Raw genomic sequence first — 22,263 nt, 5'->3', positions numbered from 1 at the left:
GACTCCCCTTCACCTCAGGCAGCTTTCACCATTTTCCCCCCTGAAAACCCTTTAAGCCGGTGGCCCCTTGGCAAGGGGCTGAGCTCAGCAGGGCCGCTCTATGCCCCGCGGAGGGCTGGGAGCCCCTCCGCCTTCGCGAGCGCTGGAGAAGGAGGGGGCGCTGCCTGGGATTAGCCAGGCCCAGCCGCCCAGAGGAAGTCCCTGCTTTGCCTGCAGCGGGTGCAGGGATGGGAAGTCAAGTGAAAGTGAAATCAGTCAGGGGGGGAGGGGAGGCGCTGGTCGGTGCAGGAGCTGCAGCTGCTCGGCTCTGTGCCTCCCCTTCCCGCTGGCCGCCCGAGCCCGGGGCCCCCATGTCCCACAGGCGGGGAGCGCGGGAGAAGGCGGAGGCCGCCCCCGCCGAGAGGCGCAGCCACAAGCGGCCCAGGAGCCAGCGCGAGCCCCTGGCAGGCAGCAGCGGGGGCTGCAGGGAGCTGGAGCGGCATGAGCAGAAGAGGAAGAAGCGGGAGGTGCAGCAGATCCAGCAAATCCAGCACCTGGAGTCCTTGTAAGGGGTTCGGAGGGGGGGGGGAGCAGACGGAGAGTCCCTGGGACAAGCCCCTCTGTGGCTGGGGAGCTGCCCGCCAGTGCCCCCACCCGTTGCTGAGCCGTCATTGCAGAGATGGGCCTGTCCAGCGTGCAGCTCTGTTTTACGGCTAGCCCCTGCTTCTGTGACAGGCTGAACCCAAACCCCGCACTCTCGCTAGCCCACCCCCCTGGTATCTGAGCGCCTCTCCTGTGCGTTTGCAAATAGATCATAACACTCTGCTGAACTGGGTCCCCGGGAGGGCGCTGGAAATCCGGATTAAAATTTAGGGGCGGCATTTGTTGTTAGCTGATGTATTTGGCCTTTATAGATAATTAAAATACACTCATGATTTTATTTTATAAATGAAAATTACAAAGGGGGTGGAAGTGCCAGAGTTATGGGAATGGGATCATTTTATTATGTCACCTGCTACTGGTTCCATTCTAATTCTGGCTAATCATTGCCAATGTGGTGCTTCAAAAGTTTGATCTGGGTTTTCTTTAGAGGCAATGGGCCATGCTCTACTGCTGCATGGAAATAGGGCGTCTAAACATGTGCATGCACATGTTGCAAAAGCAATGTTCATTTTCTCCCAAATCCTGTCTGGAAGTAACCCCATGCGCAGGGGCAGACCCTGTACTGGTTACCTTTGTTCCTGACAGGAATAATCAGTGTATGAAGCCAGAGCAGGAGTTTTATTTACAAAATCCAGTAGGACCTATCCCAGAAAATGCTTCTCATATGTCCCTCTTTTTGAGGAATGTCACTCAGCGTAGTTCCAAAGTTACCTAAGTTCCCCCCAAAATCGGTGTCCCTTCACTTTTATCATTGAAAGTTATACTGTATACATTAGAAATGCAGAATCATTAAACTGATGCTATAGAGATCTCTACACTGAGGAATCAGTCCCATCGCTTTTTAACTTCGCTGCATGAATAATATTTTGATGGCCTCAATTTGGGCCACTGTCACACTTTGTGTCTTACATTTGGGCCTTTGCAGAGTGAGAGGTATACCACTGGCTATTGTTGGCTGTAGTGCAGCCTCTCTGGTCTCTTTAGGGTCAGGGAACTTGAAGCAGAGGGGAAAACATGTAGCTAGTGTTTCACCTGCTGTGCACAAGTCTTCTGGTGGGCACCTGTGTGCAGTGACCTTCCAATGTGGCCCATTTTGCATAGAAATAGGTCCAGGATTTGTTATTGTTGCTATGCCCACCAATTTCTCTGAACATTTACAGAAGGCAGCCAGTCTGTCCATTCTCTATATACCTGTCCAAGTGAAGATAAGTAAAAAAAATTTCTGTCACCCAGTGCCTTTTAACAGGGCCGGCTCCAGGGTTTTGGCCGCCCCAAGCAGCCAAACAAACAAACAAACAAAACTAGCAGGAGTGAGGGACCATCTGCCGAACAGCTGGACGTGCCGCCCCTCTCCGAAGTGGCCGCCCCAAGCAGGGCCGGCTCTGGCTTTTTGGCCGCCCCAAGCAAAAAAAAAAAAACAAAACACCTGCGGCGCGGCCAGAGCCAGGGTGCAGTGGGAGGGAGAGAGAGAAGGGCGGCCAGGGCTTGCTGCCACGCGGCCCCTCCCGCCGCCTGCCGGGAGGGCTCTGCGCCGCTCCGGTCAGCTGGGAGAGAAGGACGCGGGCTGCCCTGCCGGGTTTACTGCAGGGCACTTGTGGCCGGAGCGTAACAACACAAAAAAAAAGAAGAAAAACGTGGCCGTGCCACCCTAGGATTGGGCGGAATGCTGCCTCCTACACAGGGCCGGCTCTACGATTTTTGCCGCTCAAAGCAAAAACAATTTTGGCCGCCCCCGCCCCCCGTTTTTTAATTACTCCACCCCCCGCCCCGCCTCAACTCCTCCCCTTCCCCAAATCCCCAGCCCTGCCTCCTCCCCCCAGGCTCTCAAGCCTAGGAGGGAGGGGGAGAAGCGGTACCCACGCTGCGGCCACTCGGAGTCTCCCCCTCCCTCCCAGGCTCTCAAGCCTGGGAGGGAGGGGGAGCAGCGGCGCGCGAAACACCTGTTTCGCGCCCCGCGGCCGCTCGGGATCTCCCCCTCCCTCCCTCCCAGGTTTGAGAGCCTGGGAGGGAGGGCGAGTAGCGGCGTGCGAGCGGCAGCAGCAGCGGAGGTGAGCTAGGGCGGCCAGGGCACATTTTTAGGGACGGCATTCTGGTGCCGGCCATGCCGCCCCTAAAAATGTGCCGCCCCAAGCACCAGCTTGTTTTGCTGGTGCCTAGAGCTGGCCCTGCTCCTACAAGCTGCCGCCCCAAGCACCAGCTTGCTCAGCTGGTGCCTGGAGCCAGCCCTGGCCCCAAGCACCTGCTTGGTAAGCTGGTGCCTGGAGCCGGCCCTGCCTTTTAAAAAAGTGTCCTTCCCCCAACTCCTTCCCTGATTTTGTATCTGTCCTGTTTGTTTTTTAAGTAACATTTCGAAGAAAGCGTGGGACCTGTAGTTTGGCAGCAAAGCATGATCAGCAGGATCCCTTTGGAGTGAATGAAAAAATGTTCAATGTAAAAGGCTTAAGATGTGCTGAATGATTCCTCTGATGCTGTAAAATATGTGTGTGCCTTAATTTATGAAAAGGGGGTTGAAACGGGTGGAAATACCATGGGCTGCAACCATAATTTAATGTTAATTCCTTCACAGTGGGAGTAGGGATTTCTTGTTGTGAATTACTCCAGACAGTGCTCTAAGTGTTGCTATTGTTAAGAAGATGATCAAATGATACCTTGGCATTGAACACCCGTGTGTACATTGTCTCCATTGGTGTCTTCCAAGTCAGATCTGCCCACTGTATGGACAAAAACAAGTCTCTCTTTCTATTGTCAACGCTGCTGATCCAGCATGGCTGCAGAACAGCCTCCTGAGTCATCAACAAAACTATCATTGATGCTGTCTTCAGATTAGTCATTGGTGATGTTGAATGTACTAGAGAGACAGTTTGATTATCCTGTACTAGGTTGAGCTTGTAGTGCTGGCAGTAAGAAAATTCTTGCTTTGACATTGTCAGTTGAGCATACACCTCTACCCCGATATAACGCGACCCGATATAACACGAATTCAGATATAACGCGGTAAAGCAGCGCTCCGAGGGGGAAGAGGCTGCGCGCTCCAGAGGATCAAAGCAAGTTCAATATAACGCGGTTTCACCTATAACGCGGTAAGATTTTTTGGCTCCCAAGGAGAGTGTTATATCGGGGTAGAGGTGTATTTATGACTCAGTGTTGGAAAAAATAAATATGGAGTAGCAAGATGTCATTTTCCTTACCATAGCTAGACTTTCAAGATGAAAGAGTTGTGAATTTCTGGCAGCTAGGGCTCAATTGGATGCACGAAACATCACTATAAAGCAGCATAATGAAGTTGTCATTTCCAAGCAAACACAAAACCAAAGCATGTTTGCAGATTAGAGTGGATTGTGTTATTTGCAGAAGACTTTTTTTTTGGCTGTTTAGAAACACCACAAGCATCACTTCACTCTGTTTGCATCCGTGTGTTGCACTGTGGTTGCTACACTTCTTAAGGAGTGTAATTAAATAAAGCTTTAGGCTAAGTACGTTCAATGTTATAAAATTAAAAATTTCATATAATTTAAACGGCTTTGTTTTGTCCATGTATATAAGTTTGATGCTACGTTGTAGAAAATAATGTTAATACAACTATATTTTTATTGTTTTCCAGCTATGAGAAACCTCCTCCAGGGCTAATTAAGGTTAGTAAATTGTAATAAATGTTTTGTATTTAAAAGAAACTGTAAACACTGGTTGGAATCCTGGGTTCATTAAAGTCAATAGGAGTTTTTCCATTGGCTTTGGGGGGATCAGATCCACCTTGTATGATTCCCTCTCTCCTTGCCATTAACATCACATTAAATTAGCATGTGATCTTTTGTGAAATTCCTCTTACCAGATTCAAAGAGTCATAATTTAGTGTTTGCAACTTAAACAAAAACTGCCACATATAAAGGCTATTGTAATCACTATATTCAATTACAGAGAAGAGAAAAATCAATAAAAGTTGAAAAGTGTTTAATTCTTTTAATTTAATTAAGTGTTGGACTAAATGGAACAGGAGGGAAGCAATTCAGGCTTGAAGGGAAAAGTTAAGGGTAGCAAAAAAGAAAAATGAGTTAATGCTACTAAAAAAGGGTATAACTTTATGGGTATAAAGGAGGAAAGGAATATCAGGGAGAAAGTAGGTCCATTAGTAAATGATGACATATACTTATACACTTGGGTTATTTGTTTTAAAATAAGCTAGATGAAATAGGGGTTTTGTTTTGCTTACCATTTCTATAGGAAGATGAAACTAAGCCAGAAGACTGCATACCTGATGTACCAGGCAATGAACATGCCCGAGAATTCCTGGCTCATGCCCCAACTAAAGGACTCTGGATGCCATTAGGAAAAGAAGTCAAAGTTATGCAGTGTAAGTGCAAGAACTGTCCAAATTTCACGGGGCTTCTTTTTTTTTCTTTTATAAATCTTTTGACTTTAAACAAAAAAATCTTGGCGATAAGTGACTATGCAGTATAAAAGATGAATTCCAGATATATTGACTTCATATTGATATAATAGCAGCCAGTATCTTGAAGGCTTTTGTAGATTTGCAGACTGAATTTAATGGTTTGTTTCTCTTTACTGTGCTTCAGCTACGTAAAGATGTTTTCCATTAATGTTTTTAATCGGTTGTGAGCTGACTCAAAGATTCAGTTTGCTTCCCTTTTACTAAAGGTTGGAGATGTAAACGTTATGGACACAGAACAGGAGATAAAGAATGCCCATTCTTTATTAAAGGCAATCAGAAATTGGAACAATTCCGAGTAGTAAGTAAAAATATTGTAGTATTGGTTGTATTTTTCATTAATAATGATGATGGCTAATCTTGCAAGTGAAAAGAAGTCTATTAGGTTATGGTCTATAAAGGATTTTCCGCTGTGTCTAGTATCATATTGATGTTGAAACCTGACCATAGTCCTCTTATTAGAGAAAAATGTCTCTCTTCATACAGAGATGTGATTGAATGTATTATTAATTTGCAGAAAACCCACTCTTTAAATGGAAGATAATTTGCATATAAATTATAAATCTTTAATCTTTTCAACATCAGTTATTTATGATTAAATATCAATGTACTAAAAACTCTGTTAACAAATAATCAGTGGTGAGTTGCCCAGATTTGCCATCAAGAGATTTGGATTACCTCGCATCAAATGAGTTTGTAGACCAAGCTATGAGGAGCCACAAGAAAGTTAGGAAGATGTTCAAAGAGTGAATGATGCAGAAATTTTAGAAATACCTTATCTGTAAAACTCCCATGTGATTTGTCTTACATTTCACAGAAAAATTCTATCCTGGGGATGAGATAGCGTATGTAAAATTTCAGGGGGATTGTTTAGGTAGAATTAGTAAGGGGAGGGGTTGGGAATCAAACTTAAAATAGGAAACTAGCTTCTTCCTTAACTATGGACGGACAAAATGCCTTCCATATATGGTATTTGAGTGCTGGTGCTTAGAAGGTATTCTTCTTTATGCTAATGTACAGGTGTCTCTGCAATACAGCTTGACCATAGAAATAGTGGTAGAGAAAAAATTGGAAGATTATTTTTATTACCATAGGGCCTAGGAATCCTATTTATAGACCAGGACTCCATTGTGCTTGGCGCTGTACAAACACCTGCCTCCAGGAGCTTAGCCAAGAGACAGAGGATACAATACTGACAGATGGAGTACGAGGAAACAATGAGACGATATTGTTCAACATGGGAGGCAGTGGTTTAAGCACACCAGTGTACTAACTGTGGTCAGGTTGTCTGAGGCATCACAGAAAAAAAGGGTTTTGAAGGAGGATAATGAGGAAGTTTTGCAGATGTTTACGGGGAGCATCTCATGAGTATGAGAGGCAGCCTAGGAGAAAGGGTAATGGTGTTTGTTTGCAAATTTAACAAGTGGGCAGTGGAGGCTGGCATCGTGGGCTAGTCAGAGACGGGAACTGACATCTCGACAGTGAATGAGAGATGATAGAATTAGGGTGGAAGAGCGTCTTGAAAGGGAAGACAAGCAGCTTATGTTTGAAGCAGTAAAAAAGAAGGAGCCAGTGGAGGGATACAAAGAGGGAGGTGACATGGTCAACGCAATGAGCTAGGAGAATTATCTTTGCAGCAGCATTCTGAATGGATATTAGTGGGGCAAGATTGCCTTTGTCAAGGCCAGAGGAAAGGATGTTGCAGTAATCAAGATGTGAGATTAAAAAAAGCCTGAACAAGAATTATAGCTATGTGGCTGGATCGGAAACGTCATGTTTTAGAGAAAAGAAATCTGCAATATTTAGACATTGCATGGCTATGAGGACCTAGAGAGAGGTCTGAGTAGAGGATGATGCCCAGGTTATGGTTCTGGCTCACAGACAGGATGTCAGTGTTGTCCCCAGTGAGTGAAAAAGGAAGTAATGGAGAGGGAAGGTTCAGATATGTTAGAGGCATATTTAAGATTATTTCAGGACTTCAGCAGCAGTTCTAATTTATTTATAACCAGCTTTATGTCTCATATCACCATAATATTTGAGCACCTATAGGAGATAGTCCCCAGCTATAGGAGGAGATGTGTTGTGGGCAAGGAGAGCTCTATGCAGTCAGCTACATAGTCTTTGGATCAGAGTTGCATAAACCTTTCCTGATGCCAAAAATCAGCCCAAGTTCACCAAAAGGTTTGCAATAATGTCAGTGCATCCTTGTGAATTGAGAGCTTGGGACTCTTCTATTGGAATAAACGTTTATTGTTGGATTGGATATTTTAATGGTAGGAAAGTGTCATAAATATATGCGCCAGTGGTAGTCTCTTTTACTGATACTGGGCTTTCCCTTTCCTCTTTTTCAAAGGCACATGAAGACCCCATGTATGATGTAATAAGGGAAAATAAACGCCATGAAAAGGAAATGAGGTAAGTGTATCTCTGTAGTAAATTAATTTTTTTTTAATGTAAGCCTTTAATTTGTATTATTCTGTGAAAATTAGATATTACGGGCAAAATTTCCTTCACTGTTCAACTCATCACCTCCAAACAAAAGTTAATTTTTAATGGTAATCTTTATATTTTAATAAACAGCTAATGCAGAAGAGGAGGTGTCATTTGTCCCTTCTTAATAAATATTTGCTATTTTACTTGTTGCTCATAAATTGAAGTGATTTATATTTAATGATTCCTAGAACTGCCTGTTCAAAAAGTAGACATGTTCATTTTTGTCAACATTTTCAAACCTGGAAGGCTCCTAAATCTATTTTTTTACGTCTTTAGTAAAAGTGATCTGATTTTCAAAGGTGCTGGGCACTCACAGCTCCAATTGACTTCAGTGAGATTTCTAAGCAGTTCTGAAAACCAGGTTGGTTTTATTTAGATACCTCTGTAAGGATTTAGGAAGCTAGCTTTAGATACCCATGTTTGAAAAATGTGGCCTTTATTCCTATTATTAAATCGTTATTCAGTAAATAGGGCAGAAGTGTTTAATTCTCTTCCTTGTTCCTTGCACTGGGAAGCATCACTGATGAGCAATGTCCAATCAACATTTGAGCTTAAGGGATAGGGTGCAGTGTAGTTGTAGGTGACCAGTTGCATGTGTTTGAAAAAAAATACACACCAAGTTGAAATGGATGCTACCAAATAGAAGTAATCAAGCTAGTAAGGAGACTTTCCTTATCTGTTAAGAATCAATTCTAGCATAGAACTAAACAGGGGGGGACTTTTGCATCAGAAATTACCTGTTTTGCTAAAGGAGAACCTGCTTTTTATGTCAGTGATACCAGTGACTCCCCCCTCTTCATCATTGTAACAAAACCTCAGAATTTATTCATCCCGGATTCACCTGCATGTCAGTTAGTAGTAGTATAAAAATTGGTTTGGGGGCATACTGATGGCTGTTGATTCTGAGTACACTGTATACACATATTAAAATAAAAACATCAAATAACTGCTTTTGCTGGGTAGTAGTAGAGGCCTTCCCCTTATAAATGACCCCACCTACAGGATGGAAAAACACTTGAGTTGGACAAATGCCTGGCTGAAACCAGGAGCACAGAAAGCCATAACTTGGACTCTGACTGGAGTGATTTGCATAGCCAGGGATCCTCCCCAAAGAGAACTCTGGTGACCAGTTCTCACAAGTCTATTACATCATTCACTTTTTTTGGGGTGGGCATACCGCTGCACACATGGAGAAAGGATTCTCATTCATATTAATTTTTGTGTATTTAGGATACAGCAATTGAAGCAACTGCTGGAAGACTCTTCTTCAGATGAAGATGGAAGTAGTGGCAGCTCCAGTTCCTCAGAATGTAAAGAGAAACACAAGAAGAAGAAAAAGAAGGAGAAAAAGAAAAAGGAAAAAAAGAAGAAAAAGAAAAGAAAGCACAAATCTTCTAAATCAAATGAGAGGTCAGAATCTGACTGACAGCAGTCACCTGCTAAGTGCTTCTTGACCCCAGATTGTGAACTGTAAGGAAACATCCAAAGAATGAGAAAGAAACAACCAAAAAGGGCTTTGTAATAGTCTAGGAGAACATACAAACGGGTACGTCTAATGTCCCATTTGTGCCATCCTTTTCTGCCTCTCTGCAGTGGTGCCCCAAGCAAGGGATGAGCTCAATTATGGCTGTTTAACAAGGAATGATTTTACTTGAGCATACCTATGTACTGTGAAACATGGGCTAATGATCATCTAACTCGATGGTTGATAAAACCTCACTGTTATGCTGCCACCTGTTAAAACAGCCACCACCTAAGGGACTGCTTACAGATTTCAGCAGAGTACAGCGGAGCCCTCTAGTGAGGTAATGTTTACCCCATAAACAATTTAATTACACAGAGAGCTTCACTGTAATGGGAATTGCAGTTTGTACTGTGCAAAGCATTGAACCATGTTAGGACTTCCCATTTATAGCAAACAACAGTGAATGTTGCTACGTCCAAGCTAAGTGTAATCAGGCTGTACTGTATCTTCCCTGCATGCTGATGGTCACTCGGATCATCCCACGATTGGCAGCTGGCACCGCTTGAAATGTGTGACATAAGGAAAAACCTATTAATGTTAATGAAGAGGTTTTACTTTAAGGCAAAAATGTATTGTTAGCAGGGTTTATTTTTATTTACTTGAAGAAAAGCTCAGTTCTGAAATTTCAACACTATTTCTGAGCCTCACTCTACAACATTGACCAGCACCTACTCGTTGAAGTAATCCTCTGAACTGCAAAATTGGGCTCCATGTGTGAAAATCTCTTGCTAAATAATAATAAAACTCCCCCACTAATTTTGCTGACAAAAGCTAGCATGTTAGTTGCTTGGAAAAGTGTTTTCTTGTTTGAAATGGAATGGGTAACAATGTTCTTCTGAGCATTGTTTACTATCTATATTGTATTGATACATGTTTGTTTCTAAAAAGGTTTGGGGAAGTAACTTTAAACGTGTTTTAATTTTACATATTTAGTAAAATATTTAATACAGTAATATTTTGTGAATCATTGTGAATATGGAAAATACAAAGAATATTCTTGTAGCAATACACCTCTACCCCGATATAACGCTGTCCTCAGGAGCCAACAAATCTTACCGCGTTATAGGTGAAACCGCGTTATATCGAACTTGCTTTGATCCGCCGGAGTGCGCAGCCCCGCCCCCCCGGAGCACTGTTTTACCGCGTTATATCCAAATTCGTGTTATATCGGGTCGCATTATATTGGGGTAGAAGTGTATATAGAAGGAATCCCAAATGTTTTACAAGTGTATACAGTACACATAGTACTATAGAAATGTAGCAAAGAAAAAGCAGGTTAGAAACAAGGATACTTTGGTCAAGGACATGAGGACAAATGCCTACTTTTACAAAAAGGGTCCATGGGATCTCTAATAATCTCCCAGGGCAGACAGGACTGGAAAGATCTGTACAACAGTAAAATACCAGATATATCTGCCCCTGCAAGATGAATGGCTAAACTGATCTCACTGTGATGTGAACCTACGGTTGCAGGGAGTCTAGGTGTTTAAAAGTAACCTGCAAGGGAAAAAGGGGTTTGTCCTGTGGACTCTTTGAAACTGCTTTATGACAACGAAAGAAGCTCTGAAAATTTTTTTACATTGAAAATATCAGAAATGTCAAAGCTGGTTTTTCTTTGTTTTGTGAGATACCTCAGATATAGAATTGGAGTTTTCCTTCACTGGGAGGAAAAAGGTGTGTTTAAAATCTGAGCTTAAACAAGGCAGTTGTAGCTGGTCGAGGTAAACCCAAACATAGGCTCCCCATTAGGGCTTACACTGAACAGCTATCACAGGGTAAAGCTACAATTGCCTTGTTTGTGGCAAGCGTGAAATCCTGACTGTTGACTTTGGTGATGGTTGGATTTCACCCTAACATTTTAGTACAGGTTAAACGTGCACTACTACTACTTCTTGGCATGAAAGCTTTCTGATCCTATAATGGAAGGGGGGTGGGAATGGTGAACTTTTAATAAAATACCTTTTTTCCCCTGCTGCATAATTTTCAGGTATTGGAGTTAATAGTTTAAACAATCTGAATAAATATTGAGAGGGGAAGTACACTTAGTAGGTGAAGTCTGCATAAACCTGCTATTACCATTCTTCCAGAAAGATACTGTGGATGACTGGAAGTAGGGTCAAAAAGCCCTACTTAGAAGAGGCCTGTTCTTTTTTCCTTGCTAGATTTTTATATCGACAGAAGCAAAGGGAATAAAAAGGGGGACAAATCCATTTCTTCTCCTTTACAAGATATCCTCCAAATCTAAAGCACAGACCATGTAGTCACCGTCATCACAACTGTGCATAATCCTCTATTGAATCACAGCAATGTAACTTTTTAGATGATGTTATCTGTATTCTGTCCTAAGGCCCAAAAGTGAATGTTCCAAAAACAGCTACAGCAGGGGGTTCTCAAACTGGGGGTCGGGACCCCTCAGGGGGTCATGAGGTTATTACATGGGGGGTCATGGGCTGTCACCCTCCACCCCAAACCCCGCTTTGCCTCCAGCATTTATAATGGTGTTAAATATATTAAAAGTGTTTTTAATGAATAAGGGGGGGGGGTTGCACTCCGAGGCTTGCTGTGTGAAAGGGGTCACCAGTACAAAAGATTGAGAACCCCTGAGCTACAGGGTATCTTCTCTTATAGTATTTAGTAAACAAGTTGTTTATATGCAAAATTAACATTACTTATTAGTGACTATCAGAAGTTCAGGAATGCTCAATGGTAGGGTAACTGACAGCTGGCTACAACTGCAGTTTCTTTGGCGGTAGCCTTGGCAGTTGGAACTGCCTGAGATTTGGCTTGATTGATCTCCTTCTTTACAGTGCTGCAGTGGAGATATAAGTATTGTCATCAGAGCATCCGGTTGCTTGCTTGTTTGCAGCATGGTTGAAGGAAGGTGGGTAGGAAATAGGTTCTGAGAGATGTCTTGCAACAACTCCATAACTTCCTACCAGTGGCTACAGCAAAGCCAATCTTTAAAATGTAACAGAGGCTTCATGTGGGTTATTGCATCTTTCCTTACAGTTTTTGCTTGAAAGTCTATCCTGAAATCCATATTAAGGTGTCTATAAAACTTCATCCCATTAATTGTTAATGGCCCCATCCCTTTCTGCTACCTCCTTGGGTGTTTATCTTTCATAGAGCTGATGGTGGTTGCCTTTCTTCTACTATAAGGGTTAAGCTTTGTTAAACTTTTTTTTAATATTTTTTCCTTAAAATACAGTCTTTAGAAAAATTTTAACCTCACTACACTCACTCTTTAAAAAAAAACAAAAACATGGCCATATAAACTCAGCAGAATAATTATTGTTCTGTATGCAAGTGAGAATATTCTCCCTGTACATCGCTGTGGAACACTTACTCGTGATGGAAAAGTGGCAGCTCACTGACCAAACAATTGTTACTAGGAATCAACAGGTGGTAGTTTCTAATGTAATTTTGCCCTATGGATTGGTTATCAACCCACTACTATTTACAGTTTTAATCAGTGACCTTGAATATATCATCACTACTGATAAAAAGTTCATACGATACAGAAGTAAATAATGAGGATGACAAGTCACTGCTACAGAGTGATGTGACTCAGACATGTTTTAATACAGTCAAGAGAAAGAGCTTTACCTAGAGCAGTGGTTCCCAAACTGGGGTTTGTGAATCGTTACAGAGGGTTCTTGGGAAAAAAATTCCCTGATGGCAGACAGACCTGTCCCTAGGGACCCCGGCCAGCAGCCCGTGGACTTCTAAGAGCTAAGCAGATCAAAGCAAGCATATCTATCACCATGAGGCGATTTAAACTTCAAGACTCCTTATAAGAAAGGGAAAGGGAGGTAGATATTTTTTGCTGTTTTTAAAATTAAATAGGCAGCTAGTATTGTTTTTAAAATTATTATGAAGAACAAGTTTAGGCTTTATTGTAACGGGTGTTGTTTGCCTGGACTGCTCAAGACCTGAATGCTTGTGTAGGAGGAACTTGGAGTTGGCTTCTTAAATACCTTCATGCTGTTTCAAATCTGATACACCTTGATGAAACATAGGAGCCTTGTCTTATAAACAGGCTTATTCAGAGTGATACAAGCTATGAAAGTGAGATTGTGGAAGTGGTGCTGTTTTCGTAATGTAATAAAAATACTGCAATAAATGTGTAATAATCATGTCAAAAAATTTATATTTCCAGGATCACTGCTTTTATAATTTATACTCAAAGGAGAAAATCCCTGGCAATATTCGTTTTTAGGAAGGGGTTCACAAGACTTGACATTTTAGTGAAAGGGGTTCACAGGTTGTTAAAGTTTGGGAACCACTGACCTATAGGAATAGAAAAAACAATGAGGAGTCCTTGTGGCACTTTGGAGACTAAAAGAAAATATATTTGGGCATAAGCTTTCATGGGCTATAACTCACTTCATCAGATGCATGGAGTGAAAAATACAGTAGGCAGGTATAAATATACAGCACATGAAAAGATGGGAGTTGCCTTACTAAAGGGGGGGGGGGGGAGAGAAGGTCAGTGCTAACGAGGCAAATTCAATCGGGGTGGATGTGGCCCATTCCCAACAGTTGGTAAGAAAGGGTGAATATTAACAGAGGGAAAATTACTTTTGGTTGTACACCTACAGGATCTCTATCAAGCATTCTTAAAACTACAGTACCCACCTGCTGAAGTGAAGAAACACATTGACAGAGCCAGAAGGGTACCCAGAAGTCACCTACTACAGGACAGGCCTAACAAAGAAAGTAACAGAACGCCACTAGCCATCACCTACATCCCCCCCAACTAAAACCTCTCCAGCGCATCATCAAGGATCTACAACTTATCCTGGATGACAATCTCTCACTCTCACAGACCTTGGGAGATAGCCCCCCCAACCTGAAGCAAATATTCACCAGCAACTACACACCCCACAACAGAAACACTAACCCAGGAACCAATCCTGCAACAAACCTTGTTGCCAACTCTGTCCGCATATCTATTCAAGGAACACCATCATAGGACCTAACCACATCAGCCACACAATCAAGGGCTCGTTCACCTGCACATCTACCACTGTGATATATGCCATCATGTGCCAGCACTGCCCCTCGGCCATGTACATTGGCCAAACTGGACAGTTTCTATGCAAAAGAATAAATGGACACAAATCAGACGTGAAGAATTGTAACATTCAAAAACCAGCAGGAAAGCACTTCAATCTCCCTGGACATTCAGTAACAGACTTAAAAGTGGCCAGACTTAAAAGTTCAACAAAAAAACCCCTTCAAAAACAGACTTCAACAAGAAACTGCAAAACTGGAATTAATTTGCAAAGTTGACACCATCACATTAGGCCTGAATAAAGACTGGGAGTGGCTGGGTCACTACAAAAAGTAACTTTTCCCCTCTGTTGATACTCACACCTTCTTGTCAACTGTTGTGAATGGGCCACATCCACCCTGATTGAATTGGGCTTGTTACCATTGACCCCCGCACTTGGTAAGGCAACTCCCATCTTTTCATGTGCTGTGTATTTATACCTGCCTACTATATGTCACACCATGCATCTGATGAAGTGGGTTATAACCCATGAAAGCTTATGACCAAATAAATGTTAGTCTCCAAGGTGCCACAAGGACTCCTCATTGTTTTTGCTGACACAGACTAACACGGCTACCCCTCTGAAACCTATAGGAAGAGAGAACATAGTATTTACAAGATAGGGAACTGTATTCTCAAAAACAGTGGCTCAGTTAAGGATATAGGAGCCACTGTACATAAACCAAACATGAGCTTCCAGTGTGATACTCTGACAGGGTAAACAGACTGCCGTAGACAACATGACTAATACTACTTTCTGGACTATAGTGTCTGTGCTTCCAAAAATGATGATAATGAGGATAATTTGGAGCAGGCTTAGAAGACTAAATTCTTGTCCAGGAAACACAATGCAAGAGGCTACAGCAGCACAATCAGTTTATTGAATACAAAGTTAAGAGGGAGCTTGAGTGCATTTTTTATGTACCTATACAGGGAGATGTTAGATAGGCCTTTAGCACATGAAATCTAATGGCTGAAAAATTAAGTCATGCAAATTCAAACTGAAAACAGCATAAGTAGGCTATATATATATATATATATATATATATACACACACACACACACACACACAATTATAATTTTATATTATAATTGGCAAGGTATGTGGTAAATTTTAGAGTTTTAAAAATCAAAATGGGATGTCTATTCAATCACAAGTTGGGCAAAAGGCAGGAATTCCTGAATTAAGTGCTATGGTTTGGGATGCAGGTCAGAATAGATAACTAATGGTCCTTTCTAGTCTCAGGAGGAGAAGAAAAGCAAAACACGACACACACCACAATTGAGCTGTTCCATAAAGTGTTAAATTGAGCAATGGGCATCTACCTCTGATTAGCCATTTACTTATTTAAGGCACTTGACATCTTGGTAATTATTTACTTCAGAGACTGAAGCTTTTAACAAGTTTCTTGCCTCCAGTGCATGTAGATTCTGGTTTATCATGTTACTTACGAGTGCTAGAATGATGAAACATTCACATGACTGTACAAATCAAGAGGGGTGTAGCTATAACAAGTCTACCAGCTCATAGAGCTATGAGTTATCCTAGCAAACTTCTTGGGTCTGATTATCTAGTTAAATATTTTTTCCTCCTGAACTGTTGTGGCACTACCAGAGACCTCTAGAGAAGACAAAGGTGTTTGGAGCAGGGAGATCTATGTTCTGTATGCACTGACAAGGTCTGAGCATAACAAGCTACTTAAAATTCAGTGAGAGGTCAGAGATGACTTTGACATTCCAAAGTCATTGATTAATAGCCAACCAGCTACAGGGAATATGTGCTGTGGAAGAAGTTTGTGTCTTGCACTACACCTGTCTTTCCTTAGCAGATCCATAGTTAGCACACACAGAGTATTTTTGTAAGTGGGTCTTACATTCTCTTCATTTAATGGAAACAGCTGTAATTTGATCTTTTCCACCCAGAAGCTAAGAACAAACAATTCTTAAATCAACATTGAAGTGGGAGAAATTATAACACCAAACATACATAGAATTCTGCACTCCGAATGTGAAAATGCAGAATTAAAATTTGACATGCCAAGCCACCATTGGCATAAGATTTGGTGATTATACCCAACCCACCCTCTGACAGAAGAAGATTTAGCTAGCAACACGTCTCTTTTAGAATTTGAGTCAGAGGCAACAAAACTGTCCAACGAAACATCCAGTGTTGGAATCTCAGGGGTCTGTTTGAACCTCCTTTGCCAAAAAAGGGAATTTTTTTCCTTCAGCTGTCCTACATGTGTAGGGTTTCTTGCATAGTCTGTTGAAGTCCCCAAAAATAAAATGCAACAAAGCGATAGTTATAAGCCTGTATCTGAATCACTACTGCCTAAAATGGCAGTATAGAGAAGTCTGTACAAACAGGCTGTTCAACTGATTTTCTGACACTATGGAGTCAACAAGGTGATTTAACTTAGACACGTCAAGCTGGTTAAGTACCTAGCTGAATCAAATACACTTCAGAAAGCTGCAGAGGAAGATCTAGTGTAGGCAGGGTCTATTTCACGCTGACTTGTATTCTGAACCACTGCAATTTTGGCCCATAGCCACACTAGCACAGTTCCGAGCCATTTAAATTGAAATGCCCTCTGCATCTCTCTTCCACGTGTTTCTGCTCAGCTCCCAGAATCTACTGCATCTGAGATGTTTTGAAGTACCCCAGTAATTTGTTCTATTCCCATACACACTGCCACCAAGACAGTTCAGAGAGAGGTATTTTAACTTGGAGTACATGTGTAGTGACATGGCATTTTACAGCCATGCCAGGATTAAGTGGTTTTTAGGATAACAGAAGAGAATTTAACAGTTAAAGTGGTGTTAGGCTCAGGTCAGGTGTACCCAAATTCAGAGTTAAATGTATTGGATGTATGAGACCGGTAGCTGCAGCAGCAGGGACAGCAAGACATCTGCAGAAGTTGTCCCTTAAAACCAGAGAGCTGGGGATCATTTAACTGTTAGAACTATATGTGCTCTCTGGATAGAGCACTACAGTCTCCACATCTGTCAAGCTATCATTACATAAAGCAGCAAGTGGATATTGAGTTATTTTTTACTGTATATTAAATTCTTTGGTTCAGGAACTGGAAAAATCTGAATTCTGAAGAGTTGTTTTGTCATTAGTATTCTCCACTGAGGATTAATCTTTCAACTATCCTAGACCTAGTTTTCCTACAGGAGAGGGGACCTCAGGGAAAGTCATGGCTGGACTCCTGAAAGACACTCCGGACACTCTGACAATCATCCCCACTGTTCTATTCTCTGAAGGTAGAGAAATTTAGTTTCCTGAAGTCTTGACCTCTGAAAAGAAGCATTGAAGTTGGGGTTACAAAAAACAAGCTTTGAAGTTAGCACAGAGTTTAGAACAATATGGTAGGAAGGTAGGAAAGTAAGTCCAGTTGCTTAGGTGTTTACTAGTACAGATAACCCATCCCTACATTAGATTTGTGCTTCAGTACAGTAGTCAGGAAAGAAAACCCACACATCAGTGCAATTCTGTTAACTTTATTGCTTTTAAGCAATAAGTGAGTGTACTTATTTACAATTTAGAGTGCTTTATTTCAAGTGTTCCTTTCATTTAATATTTTATATGGTGTACTCCAACTCTTTACAGTGTTACTTCTTACCCTTTAACTGTGCATAGTAGCTTAGAAAGATTTATACAAAACAAAAAAGTTACTTATGGACTCATTTTAAAGATTAAGAGACATGCAACCTCAGTATGTTTGTGTTCTTCCCCCAGCATTTGTAATCAGATTTTCCCCTTGCATTTGCAATAGTCAGATTATCTTCTTTTGTAGAGAGACCTCTTTGATCCACACCCTAAAAGAAAAGAGAAAAATTGAGAGATTTAGTTTTTAAACATATGCATTTTCCCTTCACTGATGCTTGTTGTAAAGTCTTCCTTTAAAATAGGCAACTAGCAAGTGAGCTATACTATTGCAGGAAGTAAACTAGGAGTTTGAGACATACTGAAGTCCCACCAGCTCTGCAGACCTCGGTTCTGCAGCACAGATTCTGGATTGTATAACACTAGTACAGAAGATTAGAAATCGATTATTTTAAAGATGGTTTGTTGAACCAGTTAGTATAAAATTCCTTGCATTACTGGTTTGATATTAAGTTATCTTATTTCGTTCCTTAATTTTGTTGCAGGACTATCAGGAATACATAAATGCATTGCAGAAACTGAAGGCGGCAGGCTGGAAACATGGGCCATTTTTGGCATTAGCAGGGAAATACAGGAGGCAGTTTGGAATGTACAAGCTGACTGAATACTCCTCCTAAAAAGGATCAGGAGTGAAATGTCATCACTGTGCACATCTTAAGTCATAGTTAGGCTTTGGGACCACAATGATTTTGATTAGTCAGGCACTTGCTCCTCTAAACTACTCTTTCAGACTGCAGACAGTTTCAAACACGCCATTGGTTTATACTGTTCATGTTAGGAGGGTTTATTGTGGAAAACCAGTTTCAGGTGGGAGAGAGTTTTTTCCTTCATGATATTCCCTACACATGAACAGTCTTCTTCCTCCATTTGGTCAAGCAACTATGCTCTCCCTCACCAAATGTCCCATAGGAGAGTCTCACCTCTTTGAGCTAGCTTCTAACAACCATGGATCTCTACTCTTAACTCACAATGCTTTCATAAAGTCACATTAGAACATATTAATTGGTATAAGATTAAAGACCTTGGAATTAAGACATGTGCAAACTTAATTGTTCAATCACTTGAGTTTGTTACATCTCTATTTTGTCTTTAACAATAAAAGACCCTGCTCCAGAGCATACAGTGCATTAAAAAAACAAACTATAGTACCATTAGTGTGATATGAAATGCCAACCATTGTTTTTTAAAATAAAAATTTGGAAGCCTATAGTTTAAGGACGGAAAGATGCTTTGTAGTAGAGAGTGACGGGGTCAAAAAGTTCTTTTATGACCAAGGAGTAAAGGAGTATCTAAAAAGGTACTCATGTTTGGAATGTAGATAATCCAAGAGGGGAAAGAAAAAACAACAAACAAAAAAACACAGCAGTAAACTTACAGTTACTGCTAGAACATATCTAGTGTTCATGGCATATAATAGTATGCTAACCTTTGTGTGCACTGGGTTTAGGCATTTCCCATACTTCAATGTCTTCTGCCTCACATCTTGTGTCTCTACGTTTGTAAGGGGGTTTGCCTATCCTTTTCCTTTTTGGTTTATCCAAAAGCAGATTACCTGAATGACCAAATAAAAGTAGCATTATTACTTTTTCAAGCAATTCAGAATATTTAGCTTTCACTTAAGACAGGCTCTCACTTAAGTTTATAGTATTTAATAACTTTTACTCTCTTTCCTGAAGCAAGGATTCTCTCTCTTCCCCACACACCGTTCTGCCACTCTATACAATTAGTGTGGATCAACAGCTATAACCAACATTTTCTAAAAGCAGTACCTGCATAGGTGCTAACATGAGGTTTAGCTGTAGAATTCACTTGTCAAGAGAGTAATGAACTGCTGCTGAGGGTGCACAGAAGAGTTATGTCCCTAGCTAGGACAGGGTTCAAGTATCTTAACTATGTAGCAATACATCGTCCTAGTAAAGACTGCATTGATACAAGGCATCATTTCTTGCCACATTAAGATATACTGCTGTAGCTTTAAAATAAAAGTTTTGTCCACCACAACCACCCCAACTCTCTCTATATATGCAGACTCCCTCCCCTGCAGAGCAGCCAGATTTATAGATTATCTGAGCCACATCATGGAGTAGCAAGACCACAACCAACATGTATTTCCTTCAAAGCAATAGGTTAAATATCCCACCAAAATGGCAAAGTATTCTGCTGAAAACAGTTTCTTTGAAGATTTAAGGGAAGAGGATCTGAGGTGTGACAAGAAATCAGCTGTACCTTGTTCTTTGCTTTTGGTTGGGGATGATAGGCTACCACATATCAAGCTGGCAAACTTGGGTTTAGCACCACTTCTAATCCAGTACTCATCAGCTGTCAGCCCCATGTTTTCCTTTAGTAACCTTACTAATTAAAACATAGTAAGACATTGGAAGAATATCAATAAGCATCTACTGTAAGCAACATTACCATACTGACTTGTTACAGCTGACCTACAATACAGAGGCAAAACGTGTAGTCCACTGAGGCCAATATTTGAAGATTTTTTTTTTTAAATCTAATATTTATATGGATACCAATCACTGGTAGCTGGGCCCCAGTTCATGGTTTTTTTAAATGTTGTTTATTAGACTCAATATGCATGTTTATCATATTGTACCTTTATGTATTACCAAATTTGATAGATATTGTGAAAAGGCTGCAAAACCTCACATGGAACCAATTACTGCTTGATTATACTAGTATATCATGGCAATTTATGGCAGTGCTTTTGAAGAAAGAGCAGAATTACTGTAATTAATAGACTGATCAGATAACTGAGTTCCTGTGACACTAACTAGCTAGTGTCACAGGAACTCAGTTATCTGAAGTTGACTTTGCTTGTCTTTGTTTCTAACTAAAGGAAATATTCTCTCCCAGGCCAAGAGGAGTTTAGCACAACTTTAAACTAAATTGTGCTAGAACTGTTTAGTTGTCTTCAACAAGTTAGATTAAAAGGAAGCAGTAGTTTATCTGAAGTTTCAATATTTTGGTTCTCCTGCAGAGGTTCCTCTAGTTTTAAGCAAGCTAAGCAACTGCTGAGGGCAGCAGACTTGGCCCAGCCACTCCTCTGTCATAACGGAGGGGGTGGCTGGGCCAAACCTGAGTTGCATTATAAACCCATGTGCCAAGTTACAACACCACTCACTCAAATCTGGCCTGGCCATTCTCCACCCCTCAACTGTAGTCATCACAGAGGAATAGTTGGGCCAAGTTTGAGGGGCAGCACACTGACTTGAGTGGCCTCTACTCCCCTACTATAGATACAGGAAACATGGTTTATATCAGCTAGCGTCATCAGTTTATAAGAAAGTTCCCCCACCGTAGCTGAGCCCATTTTGTAACATGGGGGTATGGTATAGTAGCCAGTGTTTACACAAATTTAAGAGATTATATTGCCAAGATGCCATTTGACAGTGGCAAACAAGAGTGACTTCCAATAAATTTAACTTGTTAAATAAATGAACAAGTGTATTATCCAAGTCAAAAAGATTAAATGAGGATCAATCCACAGTGTAAGTTGTTTAGTAGCCGACATCACTTGAAGCTCAACCTTGGGTAAAAAAAGTTCTACCTTGTCTACTAATATTAAAGACTTCATATTTAGCCTTAGTCAAAAGTTTGCTGGCTATACACAAGGCAAAAATAGAACACAAGAGCGGCCACACTGGGTCAGACCAAAGGTCCATCTAACCCAGTATCCTGTATTCTGACAGTAGCCAATGCCAAGGCCCAGAGGGAACGAACAGAACAGTTAGTCATCAAATGATCCATCCCTTGTCACCCATTCCCACCTTCTGGCAAACAGAGGCTAGGGCAGTGGTGAGCAACCTGTGGCCTGCAGGCTGCACATGGCCCGTCAGGGTAATCCGCTGGCAGGCCACCAGACTGTTTGCTTAAATTTGCATGGCTGCCCACAGCTCCCATTGGCCGGGAATGGCAAACTGTGGCCACTGGGAGCTGCGGGCGGCCGTGAAAATGTAAACAAACTGTCTGGCAGCCCACCAGTGGATTACCCTGATGGGTCGTGTGCAGCCTGCAGGTTGCCCACCACTGGGCTTGGGACACCATCCCTGCCCATCCTGGCGAATACCCATTTATGGGCGTATCCTCCATGAACTTATCTAGTTCTTTTTTGAACCCTGTTATAGTCTTGGCCTTCAGAACAACATCCTCTGGCAAAGAGTTCCACAGACTGACTGTGCGTTGTGTGAAAAAAAAAAAAAAAAAAAAAAAAAGACTTCCTTTTGTTGTAGTAGGTTCACTATAGTTCTTTAACTAAAGACCAGAAGAAGTGCTACAATTCTTTAAGAGTCACTTAGGAAAGCTACTGCATTCTCTCTCTTAGCTTTCGCAGTTTTAGGGAATACAGCTAGCACTTGGAATTAGAGAGTTAACACATGCTGCAAAGTATTCCAAATTATGATCCCACAGCACTTTTATCCCAG

At 41.5% G+C, this 22,263-nt stretch overlaps 1 protein-coding gene across 2 annotated transcripts; it reads left to right on the top strand.

The window, feature by feature from the left end:
• Nucleotides 1-233: 233 nt before the first annotated feature.
• Nucleotides 234-10,153, top strand: LOC112104940 (retinitis pigmentosa 9 protein). Of its 2 annotated transcripts, XM_026663564.1 has the most exons (7): nucleotides 234-544; nucleotides 4,244-4,274; nucleotides 4,861-4,990; nucleotides 5,296-5,387; nucleotides 7,440-7,501; nucleotides 7,856-7,940; nucleotides 8,810-8,896. In XM_026663564.1, exons 1-7 carry the CDS (start codon nucleotides 351-353, stop codon nucleotides 8,852-8,854), a joined length of 639 nt encoding a protein of 212 aa, XP_026519349.1. In that variant the 5' UTR covers nucleotides 234-350; the 3' UTR covers nucleotides 8,855-8,896. The 2 variants fall into 2 exon arrangements, with proteins under 2 accessions (XP_026519349.1, XP_026519348.1); XM_026663563.1 differs by lacking the exon at nucleotides 7,856-7,940 and having other exon boundaries at nucleotides 8,810-10,153.
• The last annotated feature ends 12,110 nt before the right edge of the window (nucleotides 10,154-22,263 follow it).

The sequence above is a fragment of the Terrapene carolina genome, unplaced genomic scaffold, assembly GCF_002925995.2.
Source record: "Terrapene carolina triunguis isolate 2854851 unplaced genomic scaffold, T_m_triunguis-2.0 Scaffold33723, whole genome shotgun sequence".
NCBI lineage: Eukaryota > Metazoa > Chordata > Testudines > Emydidae > Terrapene > Terrapene triunguis.
Note: the sequence above shows the minus strand (reverse complement) of the source record. Positions and strands in the feature narration are given on the sequence as shown.